The sequence below is a fragment of the Xyrauchen texanus genome, chromosome 48 (assembly GCF_025860055.1).
Source record: "Xyrauchen texanus isolate HMW12.3.18 chromosome 48, RBS_HiC_50CHRs, whole genome shotgun sequence".
Classification (NCBI taxonomy): Eukaryota; Metazoa; Chordata; class Actinopteri; order Cypriniformes; family Catostomidae; genus Xyrauchen; species Xyrauchen texanus.
The window spans coordinates 5,424,747-5,444,734 of NC_068323.1; the positions used below are offsets into that span (position 1 = coordinate 5,424,747).

Below are 19,988 nucleotides of genomic sequence, written 5' to 3' on the forward strand. Positions count from 1 at the left end.
ATCCGACAAGGCTGCCCTGCCTCCCCTTACCTATTCATTTTATGTACTCAACTTCTTTCTACCCATATTAAAAATAGTGCTTTAAAAGGAATTTCCATTGCAGACAGAGAAATTATCCTCACCCAACTAGCAGATGATACTACTTTAATTGTAATCTAAATAAGTGTGAACTTTTTTCCATAAAAGAAAACGATACCTCCCAGGTCTGTAGCATACCTATCAAAGATAAGGTCACTTATCTTGGGATTACTATAATGAAAAATGAGGAGGAAAGATGTTCTGAAAATTTTAATTTAATTAGTGATAAGACAAAGAAGAAGCTAAATCAATGGCTGCAGAGGGATTTATCTTTGAAAGGACGAGTGCTGTTGACAAAGGCAGAAGGTTTATCCCTTCTTATGCAGCTATCCCTTTGTTTGTCAACAAAAAGTTCTGTAAATCTATTGATAACTTGCTATTCAATTTTATTTGGAAAAACAAGACGCATTATGTGAAAAAATCTGTTATTATGAACATATAGTATTTGAACGTGGTGGTCTAAACTTTCTGGATTTTACAACCCTCAATAATACTTTTAAAATAAACTGGATTAAACATTTTCTAAAAAAAAAACCTCATCTACTTGGAATTTTATACCCAAGTATATTTTCTCTAAGGTTGGTGGTCTAGAATTTTTACATTTATGTGATTATAAAATAGAAAAGATTCTGTTAATTTTATCTGAATTCCATAAACAAATGCTCTTAGCATGGTCTTTAATCTACAAACATAATTTCTCCCCACATAGGTGCTTCATCTGGAATAATCGGCCTTATTTTATAGCAATTGGTTTAATAATAACATATTCCTTGTATCTCATCTGTTGAACGATAACGGTTCATTATTGAATTATTCTGAATTCCTTCACACTTTTGGCATTCCAATCACCCCAAGAGAATTTGCAATTGTCATGGATGCCATCCCATCTGGTATTTTAACTCTCTTAAAAGGGACTGGAAAATGACTCGGTTACTAACGTAACCTCGGTTCCCTGAGAGGAGGGAACGAGTATTGCGTAAGTAGCTTACACTATGGGAAAACTCTGTTTCTCAAGAAATATTGAAGTCTTTATGTAAAACGCATTGCAGCTGCACAGCAGACAGCAATGAGCGAGGCAGATCGGTCATTGGCTGTGCTGTGGCAACTTGCTCGAACCAATGACGGGGCGACTCTGAACGCAGCGACCAATGAGCGCTTCACGCCCGCGACGCTCAGAGCCCGCCAAGATTAGCGTGGCTAAGGCTATATATTAGAGCCCGTCATGAGAGTTCTTTAGGTTCAATCGACTGAAGCGACTGACCAAGCACAAGCACGGCAGCTTACGCAATACTCGTTCCCTCCTCTCAGGGAACCGAGGTTACGTTAGTAACCGAGTCGTTCCCTCTCGAGAGGTCTCTCCTATTGCGTAAGTAGCTTACGCTATGGGAACACCATGCAAAACGCCGTGCGTGCTGACTTCGCTCTATAAAGCCAGAGGCGGATGCCTGAGCCTTAAAGCAAAGTGATTATCCAACAAGCCGGCCAACAGCGAGCTATATAATAGGAAAATACAGAGCGCCTTTGCCCCAAGGAGGTCCATGGGTGGGGCGCTCATTGTAAAAACACAAGCACATAACTTAAATACTGATTTTTCTATGTATTGATATGCATAAAAAATCCTCTAAGTCAGTCAGAGACGGACCTATAGGGGAGGAGATAATGCTCAGCATATACATACTCCACTCCATTCTACAGTCAGGCTGATAGAATGTTGGAATGCAATGAGGGGACCTGTAGGTTATAAAACCTGATAAATGTCGAAGGCAAGGCCCAGCCTGCCACGCAGAAATATCTTCAATGGGTATCCCACTCGACCACGCCCACGAGGAGGCCATGCTCCTCGTGAGAGTGAGCTCTGACGCCTAAGGGGCATTGAAGGCCCTTGGCTTCATAAGCCAGCCTATAGCATCCACTATCCAGCGATATTCTTTGCTTTGAAACTGCGAGACCTTTAGTGCGGCCGCCAAAGCATACTGAATAATTGTTCCGTCTGTCTGAACGGGCAGAACGTTCCAAATATACTCTGAGCGCCCTGACCGGGCAGAGTAAATTAGCGTCGCTTTAGATCCGCTGGGGACGATATCGCTGCCAGAGATATCACCTGTACTCTGAAGGGTGTGGAGAGCACTTTAGGAATATACCCGTGCTTTGGCCTAAGGACAACTCTGCAGTCGTTAGGTCCAAATTCCAGGCAAGCAGCACTTGATGACAGCGCGTGCAGGTCGCCCACTCTCTTGACTGAGGCAGCCAACAAGAGCGCAGTTTTGAGCGAGAGCTGTTTAAGGTGCACGGTTCGGAGAGGTTCGAGCGGGGCACTCTTGAGTGCGTCCAGGACCGTGGCCAGGTCCCAGATCGGCACCGAGGGGGCGAGGGGGTTCATCCTCCTAGGCCTCTTAGGAAGCGAATGATTAGGTCGTTTTTCCCTAATGAGCGTCCTTTATCAGGATTGTGTGGCCGCTATGGCAGCCACATAGACTTTGAGCGTGGAGGGTGTGCGGCCCGCCTCCAGCAGCTCTTGCAAAAGGCGAGTACACTTGGTATCTCGCCACGATTTGCGGTTCAAGCTCTTGGTATCACACCAGTCACTGAACACTTTCCACTTTTGGGCATATAAGCGTCTCAGTAGAGGCGCCAGCGCCTCGTGATGGTTCTCAAAACTCCACTGGGAGGTTCTCGGGAACCCGTTGAGGGGCCATGCATGGAGGGCCCACAGATCGAGGCGGGATGAAGAATCATCCCGTTGGCCTGCCTGAGGAGGTCTAGCCTCAGCGAATCGGCCATGGGGCAGATTGCATCATCTGCATCAGTTCTGGAAACCACGTCTGGTTTTTCCAGAGAGGGGCTACCAGGAGCACTGCACATTTCACTTCCCTGATCCGACTGATGACCTGAGGTAGCATCGTGATCGGGAAAAGCATACAAGGCGGCTCGGCCAGACTTGGGCGAAGCGTCCGTGCTCTTTGAGAAGAAAAGGGGGCAGTGCGCATTTTCCCTGGAGGCGAAGAGGTCGACCTCCGCCTTGCCAAAGGTTTGCCATAACCACTGAACCGTCAGGGGTGGAGAGACCATTCTCCTGGGAGAACCTTGTCTCTGGACAGCATGTCCGCTCCCTGGTTCAGGACGCCTGGCACATGCGCTGCTCTCAGCGGCGCAAGTGGTGCTGTGACCATGAGATGAGCTCCCTGGCCATAGAGTGCAGGGAGCTCGACCTGAGTCCACCCTGGCGATTTATATACGATACTACCGTCATGTTGTCCGTTCGGACCAGGGCGTGTTCGTTTTCAGTTACGGAAGCAGGGCTCTGAGAGCCAAGGCGACCGCTTTCATTTCCAGACAGTTTATGTGTAGAGCTTTTCCGGGTTTGACCAAAAGCCGGAGACAGGCCTGCCCTCGTAAAGGGCCCCCATCCTATTTTGGAGGCATCTGTCGTGATCATTTTTCTCCGTGTGTTCACGCCCAGACTCACGCCGGTTCGATACCAGTCGACGGCTTTCCAGGGCGTCAGGGCTTTTATACAGCCGTGATTTGCTCTGATTAAAAAGTGGCCCGAGCGCCACGCGTGAGTGGGGACACGGCTCTTGAGCCAGCGTTGGAGAGGACGCATGTGCAACAATCCTAGCTGGAGTACAGCTGATGCCGAGGCCATGAGACCGAGCATCCTTTGAAATCGTTTGACGGGGGCGCGCGCGCTCTGATGAGAGGCGCGCCGTCATCTGCACTGAGTCTAGCACTATTCCCAGAAAGGAGATATTCTGGCTGGGGGATAGCACGGTCTTTGCAAAATTGATTCTCAGACCCAGGCATTCTAGATGGCTGATAATCCAAGATCTGTGCGTCGTTAACTGACTCTCTGATTGTGCTATGATTAGTCAATCGTCGAGGTAATTCAGTATTCGCACTCCCCGCTGTCTCAGGGGGGAAAGTGCTGCGTCCATACATTTCGTGAATGTACGGGGGGCCAATGATAGGCGAATGGTAGTACTGTGTACTGGTATGACTGTCCCTCGAGCGAATCTCAGAAAAGGCCTGTGATGAGGCGCTATCGAATGTGAAAGTAAGTGTCTTTCAAATCCACTGATAGAAACCTATCCCGAGGCGAACTTGCGCGAGGATATGTTTGGTCGTTAACATTCTGAGCGAGCGAATCATTAAAGCTTTGTTCAGATGTCTGAGATCTAGGATGGGCGGAGGCCACCGTCCTTTTCGAGACGAGAAAATAGCGGCTGTAAAAACCTGCCTCAGCTCATAGAGGGAGGAACAGTTTCTATAGCCCTTCTCTATTAGTTTGAGCACCTCGGTGCGTAGAACATGTGACACATTTCTCCTCACTTTCGTCTCGACCACCGCTGAAAAGCGGGGTGGTCTCGTGGCGAATTGAAGCGAGTAACCGTGTTTTATTATGTTCAAAACCCATTTCGGCATGTCAGGGATTTTTTCCCAGGCTTTTGCTCGCACAGATATGGGCTGAATGCTGGCTGGGGGCGTGTCGCAGTGACGTATGGGCCCCACCGGCAAATTGCCTTGTGCTAGGGGGGTGCATACATTGTAATAGGCACGCGCGCCACTTTCATAAAGCTTCCCGCTCTTAGCGGGGAGTTTCTTGGCTCACGAGTCGCATCTGTGATGCTTGCGGCATGAGACAGAGAACTGTTTGAAACTGTATGGGCAGTGCTTATGGGTGGGGGTGCATATACCGTAGTAGGCACGCGCGCCACTTTCATAAAGCCTCCGGCTCATGGCGGGGGTTTTGGCTATGCATACAGTGTTTGTGTGTAGGTGTGCATGCAGGACAGCAGGCACGCGCGCTACCTTTATAGTATTTCCCGCTTTTACTGGGGAAGTGTTTATAACTGTGGGAACAGTGCTTGCGTGTAGTGGTGCATACATGACAACAGGCACACGATCTACATATATGGTGCATCCAGCTGGAGCTGGGGAAGTATTCGGCACTGTTTGGACAGTATTGATACGTGGGAATGCGCACTTTAGTGTGGACACGTGACCCCTTAGTGACACAGGCAGAAAATGACTCTTTTTGTGATTTCTGTGTGTTGCCGTTAAAACGGTGTTTGATTGCAGGTGAGCGAGTTCTGTGACTGGCCCATTGACTGCTGTACAGACATTTCCAGCCGCCTGTAAGGGGACTGGGTAATGTTTCACACGTTTTAGAGAGAGTGGTCCGGCTTTTGCGAGACACGCACTCTCTCTTTTTCTTCCTATTGCTAGGAAGACTTACGAGGCTTCGGGTTCAGCACGATCTTGGGCCGAGGACCCCGTTGCTCAGGCGGCTTCCTTCGGTTAGCGGAATGCGAGCGACGTCGAGCGTCCGTTTCAGGTCTGCTCTTTGGCTGGGAGACGGGAGGCGCCGCTCTGGCTCGCTGCTGCTGCTGAGGCGGTCTCTGATGGCTCTGAGACGAGCTGGAGCGCTTGGGCAGGAAGTGACGCATAGCCTGCGAATCCTTCCGAGCTTCAGTGAAGCGTTCAGCAAACTCTTTTACCGCCGGTCCGAACAGGCCGCTTGGAGCGATAGGCGCGTCAAGAAATGGCGCCTTATCCGCGTCCTTCATCTCTGTTAGCGTCAGCCACAGATGGCGCTCAAGGACAGTCAGGTTAGCCATGGCCCGGCCGATGGATTGGGCGGTGGCCTTTGTGGCTCGCAGGGCTACGTCAGTGGCGCTGCGCAGGTCCTGAAAGCCTCAGGTTCAGGTCCCGACTGCGTCCATGGTGCGGAGAAGTTTGGCCTGATAAACTTGTAGAACAGCCATGGAATGAAGCGCTGACGCAGCTTGGCGGGCGGCGGCGTATGCGCGCCGGGCGAGCTGAGGTAGATCGGCAGGCTTCGAGGGATGAGAAGCTTTGGCTTTCCATCCAGCGGTGGAGGGTGGGCACAGATGGTTGGCCACAGCCTCCTCGAGGGGCGGGGTTCCCTCGTAGCCTCTTTCTCTCGCGCCGTCCACCGAGGAGAGCGAGGAAGAGAAAGAAGGCTTCAGGCGAGCAGAGTGCGGGGCTTTCCACGACTTTGTGAGTTCGTCGTGAACTTCGGGGAAGAAAGGGGAGGGTCTCTGTCGAGGGGCCTGCCGGCGCCCCTGCAGGAACCACTCGTCCAGCCGGCTGCGGGCGGGTTCTTCCGGAGAAGACCAGTCGAGCCCAAGGTCTTCCATGGCTTTGGACAGGATGCGGACGATCTCAGAGTCCATGCTGGTGCCTGTGCTCGTGTCCGCTAATGTCGACGGTGCGGGGTCGAAGGCCGAGCCTGGCCAGTCGTCGGATGCAGCGTCAATAGAAAGGCTGTCATCCTTTTCACCGTCGTCCCCTGACGCGCCGAACGAGACGAGACCCACCGCTCTGTTGGAGGGGTGCTGGTCCGCCTGCGTGAAATCGACTGGCGGCGGGGAGATCTTGGGTAGTGGTGAAGCACGCGGGGACTGGCCCGGCGTGACGTCACTGAATTCCGCGTGCTCTGGCAGCCTCTGTGAGCGGTGCTTTTTCTTGCGCGGCTCGAACGGAGGAGACGGCAGCACGGTGGAAGCAGGCTCGTTTGCGGCGAAGGCGGCAAAGCGAGCGCGCAGCTCGGCGAGGCCCAGGGAGTCACATTCGGGACATCCGCCCTGAATGAGAGCAGCTTCTGCGTGGTCAGGTCCCAGGCAGCGAGTGCAGATAACGTGAGGGAAGAGGGCCTCTGCACGAGGCGCAGGTTAAAGGCATTTGGAACAACGCCTCGAAAATTGCTCTTTTACTTAAATCAAAAGCGTCGCAGAGGCGAACACTTGTAAGTAAAAAAGGATATCAGTGATGCGCGCCGGATGGCGTAGCAGAAGGCTTCGAAGGTGGCTGAAGGCGCCGGCGTCCTCTTAGCAGTCCTGCTGTAGGCTTGTCAACACCGGGCGAAAAGACTCCAAAAATCCGGAGGATCCAGCGAAGAGAAGGTCTTCACTGAAGGAGATTAAATCTGAAGAACTCTCATGACGGGGCGCCTAATATATAGCCTTAGCCACGCTAATCTTGGCGGGCTCTCATTGGTCGCGCGTTCAGAGTCGCCCCGTCATTGGTTCGAGCAAGTTGCCGCAGCACAGCCAATGACCGAGCTGTCTCGCTCATTGCTGTCTGCTGTGCAGCTGCAATGCTTTTTACATAAAGACTTCAATATTTCTCGAGAAACTGAGTTTTCCCATAGTGTAAGCTACTTACGCAATAGGAGAGACCTCTCGAGAGGGAACCGGATTGACCTATTTTGGATCCTAGGTTGACCTTGGTTGGTGATGTTTGTTTCGGAACTACTTCAAAGAATAATAATCGTAATATTCGTTCTTTATTCCAGAGTGATGTCATCAGCTCTCCCAATGTTGTTCCCTATTAGGGGATATTATCCTGCTAAGCAATATCTCCTTAGGTTTAAACTTGACATATGTGTTAACTGCTCTTTATGTGGTGTATGCCCAGAAACAATGGCACACCTGTTCTGGCAATGTCCCTACACCAGCACTTTTTGGAAAGATTTGTCCCGATACATTGCTGGTAAGCTTTTCGCTAATTTCTCTCTGTTATGGAGGGATGTGCTGTTTGGTCTCCATGCTAACAAAGGTAAAAATCAGGAAGAAGTATACCTAATTAACTTATTGATAATTTTGGGGAAATATCATATTCATAAAGCCAAATTTAGTAATTCTAAACCAACCTTTGTTGCTTTTGGTAAAGAGACACAACAGTACCTTAAATCCATCTATGACTCTAAAAATAAGAAGGCTGCTAAAACTGTTATGTTCTTTAATGTATTTACCTGGCTCTTTGTTTGTTTAATATGCTGTATTCTGTATTAATGACGTTTTTGTATGTTCTTACTATCCCACATGGAAAGAACCTATATAAACATATATGTTTTAATATAGGTTTAGAATATATGTGACATATATAAAATTGGCCGGTTTCCTATATTATATGTACATATAGGTACATATATGTGTACATATATACACACATATGTACATATATACACACATATATACACATATGTACACATATGTACATATATGTCTACTTATATACGTGCAAAAAAAATATGTACACATATATGGACGTATACATGCACCTATATTTACCTATATATTAGTAAAATTATTAAAATCCATAGCTACTAGGCAACATAAATAATAGCCTAAAATGTAGAAATGTACATTATTTATTTACTTACGAACAATCAAAAAATAGTACAAGAACAAAAATAAGACAAAAAAATGAACAGAAAAAAAAATACAATTAATCTTGCTGATCTTCTCAGCTCCGTGAGCTTCGAATTGATTTTTTTTTAGTTAGTTCTTAGTTATTGCCTTGATAATAGAAAATATGAGCTAGGCATCATGTATGACAGTTGCCAAAGTGAGATATGAGCTACAAAATGACCAGATCCTGCCATGAGCTATATAGGAGACATATCTTGTATGCACATATAGGGCTTATATGTGGATATAAAGAAGCAATACAGGAGACCTATATGGCCTGTATGCACATATATGCACCTCAATGTTGCCTATATGTGGCATATATATGCATATATGCATATATGCAGCATATATATTATCATATATGTGCATATAAACTGCATAGGTTTGTATGCGCATATATCCTCATATATGTTCTTTCCATGTGGGATTTGTTTTGTTAAACATCAATAAAGGAAAAAAAAAAAAAGTTCAGTAAAGTGCTTCATGTTTTTTCTTCCTGGATTATCTGATATTTTCAGTGTACTGCCATCTATCGTTTATGTGAAAGTAAAAGCATGAGTGTTAGTTACAGTTAGACACAATGTGCGGGAGGAGAGGAACACGCCATTACTGAACTTGAACTGAAACGGATTTTATTTTAATATTCATTCATTTTTCGAATGAACAGAGGAAACGATGGAAAGATTCTTCATTGCTCTCTCTCTCTTGCTCATTAATGGTAATATTTGTTACAGTTTTATTTCATGTTTTCATCGATGAATGAAACTACAGTTTCACTTTAAATTCTGACTTTCTCTTAAATGTGTTATAATTTACTCGTCGCTTTTTGAGTAATTGTGAGGAATATGAGGGAGGATTATGTGTTTTTATCGTGCATGATAAGTGTATTTTCATTCTTCCTGTTCGGGTGTGGTCTATAGGAAATGGCCGCTGAAGTGACTCAGTTTTATTGGTATGAACTCTTCAAATGGAGTCGACAATATTGTTATTGCACATGAAAGATGCAGAAATGTTGGGTCGTGTGTAGGTACTGATGATTTCGCAATGTTATTTAAAATCTATACTTTAATAATATTAATGGATTATATATGTCCGTAAAACGTCTCACCCTTTGTGGTTTGTTTTTAAGAAAATTATTTTATAATTTGTTGATACCATGCATTAATAATGGCAGAAGGAAAAGGGGTATCAGATCAAGTTTTTGGTGTTTACAGGATATGGGATTAAACAAAACTCTCATATGTTCAGACTCAAGCTCCGCCCTGTTATGTCTGGAAGCTCAACAGTCTGAATCTAGACAAGATACATTGATAGAGATTCTTCAGGTATTATATATAATGCAGCAGACAAATAAGACAGTTCAGTTTTTATGGGTTCCTGCACATATTGGACTATCAGGGAATGAGGAAGCAGATAAATGAGAAAAACAATAATGGCAAAGGAAAATATAGATATGCATATAATGTATTGTAAATCAGAAATCAAATCAATAATAAAAAATGAGTTAAATCAAATATGGCATTTTTATTGGGATAATGAACAAAAGGGAGACATCTACATTTAATACAACCATTAGTCGGAAGAGGAAGGAATTCAGGCGGGAGGAGGAAAGAAGATTGTATTTTGTCTAGACTCAGACTGGGACATACAGGACTTAACTCAACAATGTTTATAATAGGGAAACATCTTACAGGATTGTGTGATTGGTGTGGAGTTCGAGAAACAGTGGAACATGTATTAATACAGTGTAACAGATATAAAGAGGAAAGAAATCATATAACAGGTGAATTACAGAAGAAAGGAGAACAACAATTAACCTTAAAGAAGCTTTTGAATCCAGTAAGAGGGGATTGTCTAGTAAAGTAATTTCTGAATAGAGCACGGTTCATTTAAAGAATATAGCTGGGACAGATAAGGTGTTTATTTGTATTTTTTCCCCTCGAGAAACAGAGAGAGAAGGGAAAGAGTCTCTGATCTGTAACAGTAGATGGCGGTAGATTCTATTTTAGAATGTGAGCCGCCAATAGAAAGAAGAAGAAGAAAGAAGTGTGTCGCCCATAGACATCATATAGATCATGGGTGGGCAACTATTTTGGTAAAGGGGCCACATCAGGCTTTAAGTAGTGCATGGGGGGCCACATTGTATTCCTTTTGAGATACAATGTTCTGCATTGATTTGGTTTTTGTAACTTTTAAGCCCAGAAATAGTTGTGTACTCAATTTTCTGAAGTGTATCTGTGACTAATGGGACTTTTCTGCGATTGCCTAAAGTATTGTATTGCTCTACAAAGATAGATTATTTTCTATCAGGCATTAAAAAACGGAGTAAAGGCTGAGCTGTTAATTTATTATTCAATTTAAATTTAAATTTATAGAACTTTTAATGTTTGTCGCAAAGCGGGCGAGTTTACTTATTTTTTTCTAAAACATTACCCGTTTACATGCTAAAAGGTTCATGATGCGGGTCTCCTCGATGGTTTGACTTTCAGCACACAACTGAATAACACCGGCTGCATGACTATGATAAATGATTACTGCAAGAGATAGATTAACATACAGGTACAAAGGGACTTCAACATTTCTAAATTGCACAAATAATATATACATATACATATTCGTCTCTGGCTTGCTTTTGCTCGCATGTCAACGATGCCGAGATCTACATTTATATTTAATTTAATCACTGAAAAGGTTTACCTGAAAAGTAGCCCCACACATCACAAGCAGCCTCAAGAATGGACACAGAGTAGCAGTATAACACTTTTCCTTGAGCAGAATATTGCACTACAGATCGCTAAATTTGTTCAAAGGGGAAAGCGAGAGACAGAAAAGTGCACTCGCGTGCATGTTTGCCAGATTGCACAAAATAAGTATAACATTAGACAGAATATTTCCAATTTGGGCAAGTATAAATCTCAAACTGGGGGTGTGGAGCCTCTTATCTGGCAACCCTGAACATGTTAAACGTTTGTGGAGATGTGTCAGGTCCCAATGCAAGTTAACGGAAATATCCAATTGAGAAAGAAAAAAAATGCTTTTACATTAAATGAGCCGTGGGCCACATTAAACCATGTGGAGGGCCTGATCTGGCCCGCGGGCCGTATATTGCCCATGTCTGATATAGATAGACGCCCTATCGACCGCTACTGCCCATAGATATTATATAGAGACTAGATGCCCTATTGGCCGCTTCGCACTGAGAAATACGGCCGCCATCTTAAACCGGTCGTACTCCTAGTTTCGTTGCGCGGCAGCAGTTAAGATGCCAGAGCACTGAAACTCCGCGTGAAAATCAGTTCGGTATTCAGTGAGGAATGATTAATTAAATGCGCTGACAGTTCATTGCACCTGCCACAGATTACACTGAGTGGAGCGGGTGACCGGTCTAACATGGCGGCGCCGCGGCTTGTCCGCGACAGTAGGCAGAAACGGTCGATAGGGCGTCTATCTATATGATGTCTATGCTACTGCCTACTGGCGCGGACGAGCCGCGGCGCCGCCATCTTAGACCGGTCACGCAGAGTTTTTTTGCTGCAAAGGTCATTCATGTAGCTATGATACAGGACACATGGTTCGGCGTATTTTAATATTCATAGTAGGCTTAACAGTAATATAATATTCTGATATAAGATATAAAGTGACCAGACGTCCAAAATCAAAATATGTGATGTAGGATATAAGGTATTTAATAAATCACACACTATAAATATGATAAAGAATCAGAAACCGATAGGTGCAGTAAAGTAAGATATTTTAATAAGTTGAAGAAACTATTTATAGCTAACAACAAAATACTACGTTACTAGCTAAGCTACAAGTTGTGACTGCCCAACACTGATAATACAGTCTATGACACTTGTGTAAAATTCACTGGCAACTGTTATTATACCAATAATAATTGTTTTATTGACTACATAGAATTATTGTGTCAATTGTAATCTAAAGCCCTATTCGGATTCGGGATTAACTTTATGGTAACGTTAGATGGAGTAATAATGTAATTTTACCACAGGACGTCTGTAATATTAATGGCCAACCTATATATAAATATAGGTTATCAATAAAACTAGCAGAAGTGGGAGGGGTAACTCGATTTGCACATCGCCGTCATGCGTGTATTAAGTTACATTGCTTCCTGATATCACGTGCGCAAACACAAATAACCTAAATACAACAGGGCCGTTGAATGCTTGTATCTGATAACCGAGAAGCTCTTGTAATTATTACTTTACCCCACCTCTCCATGCCGGGTGAACACCGGCTGGTGCAGTAAACATAGCCTAGCTAACGTTAGCTGGCTACGATTTCAGTACAGTAATATCAAAGATCCTTGCTCCTTCTCAATTATCTGGTAATATTCTATTCACAAAATACAACCAATAGTACGGTAATGTTAAAACCTACTTGTGAAAAGTAATCCCCCGGGCCCTATTTGCGATGGTCCGCCGATTAGAACAGGAAATGCTCCACAGTGCTCTGGCATCTTAACTGCTGCAGCGCAACAAAACTAGGAGTACGACCGGTTTAAGATGGCGGCCGTATTTCTCAGTGCGCAGCGGCCAATAGGGCATCTAGTCTCTATATAATATCTATGATGTCGCCCACTTGCTTTTATCTGTCCTGTTTCCGGATCTCTTTCACTTAGTGTGCTCATATTATTTCTTTACATTTTGGTGTATTCATGATCTTATATTGTCATTAATTATGTAATGTATTCATCTTTAGTCCCTACACAGAACAAACCGTTTTTAGACTATTATCTCGTTCAGTTTTGGTGAATTCAAACTCGAGTTTTTCTGGGCCCGGATAACTTCATGTATTTTTCAGCGGTGAAAATGAAAATTCTCTGTATTTTGTTCGCTCTAATTGTGGATGGTAAGTCATAGGAGTGGTGGTGGCGTAGTGGCTAAAGCACAGGGCTGTTAATCAGAAGGTTGCTGGTTTGATCCCCACAGCCACCACCATTGTGTCCTTGAGCAAGGCACTTAACTCCAGGTTGTTCCGGGGGGATTGTCCCTGTAATAATGCTTTGTATAAAAGCGTCTGCCAAATGCATAAATGTACACTCACCTAAAGGATTATTAGGAACACCTGTTCAATTTCTCATTAATGCAATTATCTAATCAACCAATCACATGGCAGTTGCTTCAATGCATTTAGGGGTGTGGTCCTGGTCAAGACAATCTCCTGAACTCCAAAATGAATGTCAGAATGGGAAAGAAAGGTGATTTAAGCAATTTTGAGCGTGGCATGGTTGTTGGTGCCAGACAGGCCGGTCTGAGTATTTCACAATCTGCTCAGTTACTGGGATTTTCATGCACAACCATTTCTAGGGTTTACAAAGAATGGTGTGAAAAGGGAAAAACATCCAGTATGCGGCAGTCCTGTAGGCGAAAATGCCTTGTTGATGCTAGAGGTCAGAGGAGAATGGGCCGACTGATTCAAGCTGATAGAAGAGCAACTTTGCCTGAAATAACCACTCGTTACAACCGAGGTATGCAGCAAAGCATTTGTGAAGCCACAACATGCACAACCTTGAGGCGGATCGGCTACAACAGCAGAAGACCCCACAGGGTACCACTCATCTCCACTACAAATAGGAAAAAGAGGCTACAATTTGCAAGAGCTCACCAAAATTGGACAGTTGAAGACTGGAAAAATGTTGCCTGGTCTGATGAGTCTCGATTTCTGTTGAGACATTCAGATGGTAGAGTCAGAATTTGGCGTAAACAGAATGAGAACATGGATCCATCATGCCTTGTTACCACTGTGCAGGCTGGTGGTGGTGGTGTAATGGTGTGGGGGATGTTTTCTTGGCACACTTTAGGCCCCTTAGTGCCAATTGGGCATCGTTTAAATGCCACGGCCTACCTGAGCATTGTTTCTGACCATGTCCATCCCTTTATGGCCACCATGTACCCATCCTCTGATGGCTACTTCCAGCAGGATAATGCACCATGTCACAAAGCTCGAATCATTTCAAATTGGTTTCTTGAACATGACAATGAGTTCACTGTACTAAAATGGCCCCCACAGTCACCAGATCTCAACCCAATAGAGCATCTTTGGGATGTGGTGGAACGGGAGCTTCGTGCCCTGGATGTGCATCCCACAAATCTCCATCAACTGCAAGATGCTATCCTATCAATATGGGCCAACATTTCTAAAGAATGCTTTCAGCACCTTGTTGAATGAATGCCATGTAGAATTAAGGCAGTTCTGAAGGCGAAAGGGGGTCAAACACAGTATTAGTATGGTGTTCCTAATAATCCTTTAGGTGAGTGTAAATGTAAGTCATGAATCTGTTTCTTTCGTTCTTTCTGTCAACAGCAGGGGCGGATCTAGAAAAATATTTATGGGGTGGCGAGAGGGGGGCAGGAATTTTTGAGGGGTGGCAACATATGGCAGACTTAAATATACTTAATTTAATCACGTTTATCACAGTTTGATGAGTAATAGTATGTACACACTAACAAAGGGCACAGGCTGCCATTTACAAACTCATACAGACAAACTTAATCTCATGCAATCAATGTCTTGCATTTGAGGTTTCTTGTGAAACAGTTCATATTAGGAATAAGTGACCATACAATGTGATCTCACTTAATAGGAGGTAGAAGTATGATTGAAGTAAGGGCATTATCACCGGAAAGGCATTAAGTCTCTTTTGCCGCTCTGGCGTCATCTCGTGCTGCATTCAGTGCAGTCGGACATTGGAGATTCGCGCTCGTAAATTGTCAAATTGACCATAACTTTTAATTATTTGCGCCAACTGGGGTGGCAAGGTATTCTTTGAATATCTATGCCACCCCGGTAGATCTGCCCCTGGTCAACAGTAAAGAACAAGGAAGTGACTCAGTTTCATTTTCAATGATAAACTCGTTATTTTCTGCAGAAATTTGTCTATTATTACTTCATCTTCACTGTTTAAAATAAGAGTGTTTAATGTGTTTGTGTAAAAACAATGTGAATATATATTTCTTCAGTTCATGTTTGTGTTGCACGAAACCAGAATTAATGACGTCACCAACAGATTAAAAACATCATTTATGAACTCATTAATATTCATGAGGAACGGTAGATAAATATAAAGTGTCATATTAACCTGTTTTGTGTTATTTTAATTTGTATAGCTTTAGTCAAACTGTTTTAGTTCATTTACAAACAGGTTGTGAATTTCAGGCATTCATCTCTTATTTCTTAATAATAGTTTTAATTCTGAGACTCAAGTGAAGAAGATTTGATGTAAATGCAGGTTGTGAATTGTGGGATTGAGTGGATTTTAACAGGAGGTTAGGCAGCTTTAACATAATAATAATAATAACACGTCTGTGTAAATGTGCATGAATTTATGACTTCTATAGAATTAAAGTTAATGAAGAATATTTCTACTCTTCTGTCTCAGTTGTTTCTGCAGCTGGTGAGCAAATATCTGTGTCAGTGAATGTGGGGGATTCGCTCACTCTACACACTGGATATATAAGAAAACAAGAAGACAAGATGAGATGGTATTTTAAAGACAAGCGTATAGCTCAAATCATTAGAAATATCAGTAAGATCTGCACTGATGAACATTGTGATGAGAGATTCAGAGACAGACTGCAGATGAACAATCAGACTGGAGATCTGAACATCACAAACATCACAACTGAACACACTGGAAATTATCTACTACATGTTATCAGCTCTGACTTCAGTGAGAAGAACTTCAGTTTTACTGTCCAAACTGGTGAGTCTTTTAATTAATGTTTAAAAATAAACTTGCTGCTGGAAAATCCAGTTTAAACTGGTAACTGTGTTTTGGATCTGGTCTAAACTGTTCGACAATCTATCAAAAACCAGCTTGACCACCTCGACCTGGTATGACAAGCTGGTAGCTGGTGTAGCACTTTTTATTCCAAGGAATCAAAAAACCTGACCAAGTTTCACGTTGGATAAAACACAACGAAAATCCCTCAGTGCTCTCTGGCAGCAGTGCAGTTCCCAACGTACTCTTCAAAGTGTTTAGATAACATATGCAATTATATTTAAACGCTTTCTATGTTAATGTCTCTGTTATACTTCTCGCATAGGCCGCTAACAGGCTGGCTGTGTGCTGTCTGCATGGCAGAGAAGCTTTTGCTGTCACCTATCAATCAAGGCGGGATCAACTCTTGAACTGATGTTTTAATTGGTTCATAATAACTATATGCATTTATAATAGATTAACTAAGTTTTAATATTTTATTATATTATATAGATATTTTATTATATAATAATTATATAATATATTCATATTTATTTCCATCATTTTTCTAGTGGGCTAAACCGGTCTAAGCTGGTCTGCAGCTAATGGACCAATTAATGACCAGCTTGGACCAGCTAGAAACCAGCAGTCATGTTCCAAAACACAGTTCCCATCTTAAACTGGATTTTCCATCTAATCTCATTTCAGGAATAATTTACCCAAAATTAAATTCTATTATTATTTTCTCCCCATAATGCTCCAAACTCTTCTGACTTTCTTTAACGGAGCACAAAATGAAAATAAATCTTCACACATCCTTTAGTCATATTATGAAGGTATAAAGTGACTCGCTCCATAAAGGACAAAAAACACAACAAAACCCCAGTAAAAGATGACACGACTCGAGCAGTTTTAAGTAAAAAATCACTTTGTTTGATGAACAGACGGTGCCCAAATCAGATATGGTGTCCACGTCAATAACATCAACATGTTCTTACTCGTCTTGAAAACAAACTTCATGATTCAAGAATCATTGAGATTTGATGGTATTGACAGAGTCACCATATCTGAAGCTGAAGTGTTGTTTTGTTCCTCCCTAAAAAGATTGATTGTGCATTTGTGTTTCAGGTGTTTCCGGGACTGATGTAATTAAGAAGGTGAAGGAGGGAGAGTCTGTCTCTTTAGATTCTGGTGTAACTGAAAAACTAAATGATTGGATCACATGGTATTTTAATGGTATTCGCATAGCTCAGATCAATGGGAATCCCAGTGAGGCCTGTACAGATGTGCAGTGTGATACTGTATATGAGAGATTGCGAGAACGATTGAAGCTGAATCATCAGACTGGATCTCTTACCATCATAAACACCAGAATCACAGACACTGGAGAATATCAACGAGAGATCACCAGCAGCAGCATCAGTCGTCGTCGCAGCATCAGCTTCAGCAGCAGAAAGACCTTCAGTGTTACAGTCATTAGTGAGTGCAGTTTAGTTGTTTAATGTGTATTTAATTGATATCAGTGATTCAAACTGTAATGCAGGTGACTGAAGAAATGTTAAAGGGATAGTTACTTAATAATGATAATTCTCTCATTATTTACTCACCCTCAGGATATCCCAGATGTGTATTTCTTTCTTCAGCAGGTCATTAAAATGCAAGTGGATGGTGATCAAAAAATTATTGGTCTTTTAAGGCAGTTATTTATTTATTTGACTGGCTAAACTGTATTTATTACTAAAGCAAATGCTAAAATATGTGTCCGTCATGTTTCACTTTATATTGTTGTCACGGATCATTTGTGTCAGAATCACGTGATTGTGTTTGAACTGTCCTCAGATCAGTTTTTGTAACTTGTGCAGCAGAACAAGTAATCTTAATATCAGCCTCATTGTTTAATGTAATATGATCAAATGCACATAACAGAACTGCCAGTTATAATTATCACATGATCACATTTATTTAATAGATATGCACTTATTTATTTTAATTATCATTTAAACTGATAAAACAAGAGGAATATTTTATAACAAGATTTTTCCCTGAAGTTTGAATCAGATATTTTCAGTTCATGTTTGTTATGAGACTGACAGGATTCACACTTGTGACTGTTTATCTTTACAGAATAAGACTGACAGGAACACTCACTACATTGTCTTTCTTTACGTCCTGCAGAAACTGGGATGTCCTCCGGTGTTATAGCTGGTATTAGTGTTGGTGTTCTGCTACTGGCTCAGCTGCTGTTGCTGGTGTGATTTACTATAAACGCAGGAACCGTAGAGAATGCAAGTATTACATATAGATAATACAGCAAGAGGAAGACCATCTGTGTTGTGCAGAATCTGTTTAATCGTGTGTGTTTAATTTTTCCCAAACAGATCCAGAGAAATACAAACAAGTGACCACACATGAGGTAAATGTTTTATTACTGTGTGCGGTGATTCAGATGTGTTTGATATCATCTGTATGTTTGTGTTGATGTTTTTGATTTTATAAAATGGCGTCCGATCACAAGATCGTTCCCAAACCTGGAGATGTTAAAAGAGTCCATTAGTGATTTTCATTATTCATCATAAAACATGGAAATGAATGCATTGCACTTTTCACATCATCCTATATTGACAGAATAATGTGCATCAACTTTAAGTGTTTCAGCAAAGTTTGCATTTATAAAATTCATTTCATTCTGTTTTCTTGCAGAAGACGATTGAAGTGAATTCATCAAACTAACAAACAATCACCGCAACATGATCCTGATCCAGACCAGAAGACAAGTTTATTTTCCTCTATCTGAAAGTTCATGCAACTAATAATCTGAAGTGAATTACAGCTCTGGAAAAAATTAAAACGTCACTGCAAAATAATCAGTTTATGTGGATTTACTATTTATATGTGTGTGTTTGAGTAAAATGAACATTTTAGTTTTCTATAAAGTACTGAAACATTTCTCCCAAATGAATTTAGAATACTTTATAATTTATATTTCCATTGATCTGAGTAACGAAAACACCTTTAAAATACCACAGAACTGCTTGATCTGGGGTTTTCTCAACACCAGTCGTTAGATTGACCGACTCTCCCACCTTTACTGTTACAGAAACCTCTGGAGACACAAATAAACACTCTTTAAAGTTTAATTGCCTTTAGTTTCAGAGAGGGCAACTATGCTAGAAAATTATGTGAATTATGCAAAAAGTAAAGGAAAGAGGGTGGAGAAAATAGTTACATGTGGAATGAGAAGTATACAATAGCAATCAGAAAGAAAAGGAAAGCATTTAAAGTTATGTGAAAGTCCCTCATATTCCTCACAATTACTTAAAAAGCGAGGAGTAAATTATAACCCATTATAAGAGAAAGGCAGAGTTTATACAAAGTGAAACTGCAGTTTTTAATCGATGAGAACCGGAATCAAAACTGTAACAAATATTACCATTAAAGAGAGAGAGAGCAATGAAGACTCTTTCCATAATTTTCTTTGTCCCTTCGATGAATGAATATTAAAATAAAATCTGTTTCAGTTTAAGTTCAGTAATGGCGTCTTCCTCTCCTCCCGCACGTTGTGACCAAGTAACCAGAGATGGGACCAAGTCACACATGTGCAAGTCTCAAGTAAGTCTCAAGTCTTAACCTTCAAGTCTCAAGTAAGTCCCAAGTATTTTTTTCTTGGGCAAGTCAAGTCCAAGTCAAGTCACAGGCTATGTCAAGTCAAGTCCAAGTCAAGTCACCTTATTATTGTAATTTTACCTGCAGAATCTGATCATAATAAAGTGAAAAGACAAGATATAAGTAACTGTCAGTAAATTACAATACTCATGTTCAGTAAAATACATCATGGAATCAAACAAAATTGTAACTTCATAAAATTATTTATTTTTCACTTCTGCCAACAGTGTTTGAAATGTTTTAAATTTTCAACATTGAGTCCATAAAACATATAACAGCTTAACATCCAACAGACTCCTCTC

General features: G+C 42.2%; 1 protein-coding gene across 1 annotated transcript; it reads left to right on the forward strand.

Annotated features, from left to right (window-relative positions):
* Positions 1 to 8,857: 8,857 nt before the first annotated feature.
* Positions 8,858 to 19,452, forward strand: LOC127639407 (uncharacterized). The gene is made up of 6 exons (XM_052121396.1): positions 8,858 to 9,015; positions 15,703 to 16,026; positions 17,152 to 17,502; positions 18,199 to 18,308; positions 18,402 to 18,436; positions 18,724 to 19,452. Exons 1-4 carry the CDS (start codon positions 8,973 to 8,975, stop codon positions 18,276 to 18,278), a joined length of 798 nt encoding a protein of 265 aa, XP_051977356.1. The 5' UTR covers positions 8,858 to 8,972; the 3' UTR covers positions 18,279 to 18,308; positions 18,402 to 18,436; positions 18,724 to 19,452.
* The last annotated feature ends 536 nt before the right edge of the window (positions 19,453 to 19,988 follow it).

What these genes read in the sequence shown, in the direction of transcription:
- LOC127639407 (XM_052121396.1), top strand. Translation starts at nt 8,973, where the DNA reads ATGGAAAGATTCTTCATTGCTCTCTCTCTCTTGCTCATTAATG. An exon ending in CTCTCTCTTGCTCATTAATG is followed by an intron (nt 9,016 to 15,702) that starts GTAATATTTGTT and finishes CTTCTGTCTCAG; the next exon opens with TTGTTTCTGCAGCTGGTGAG. An exon ending in CTTCAGTGTTACAGTCATTA is followed by an intron (nt 17,503 to 18,198) that starts GTGAGTGCAGTT and finishes TACGTCCTGCAG; the next exon opens with AAACTGGGATGTCCTCCGGT.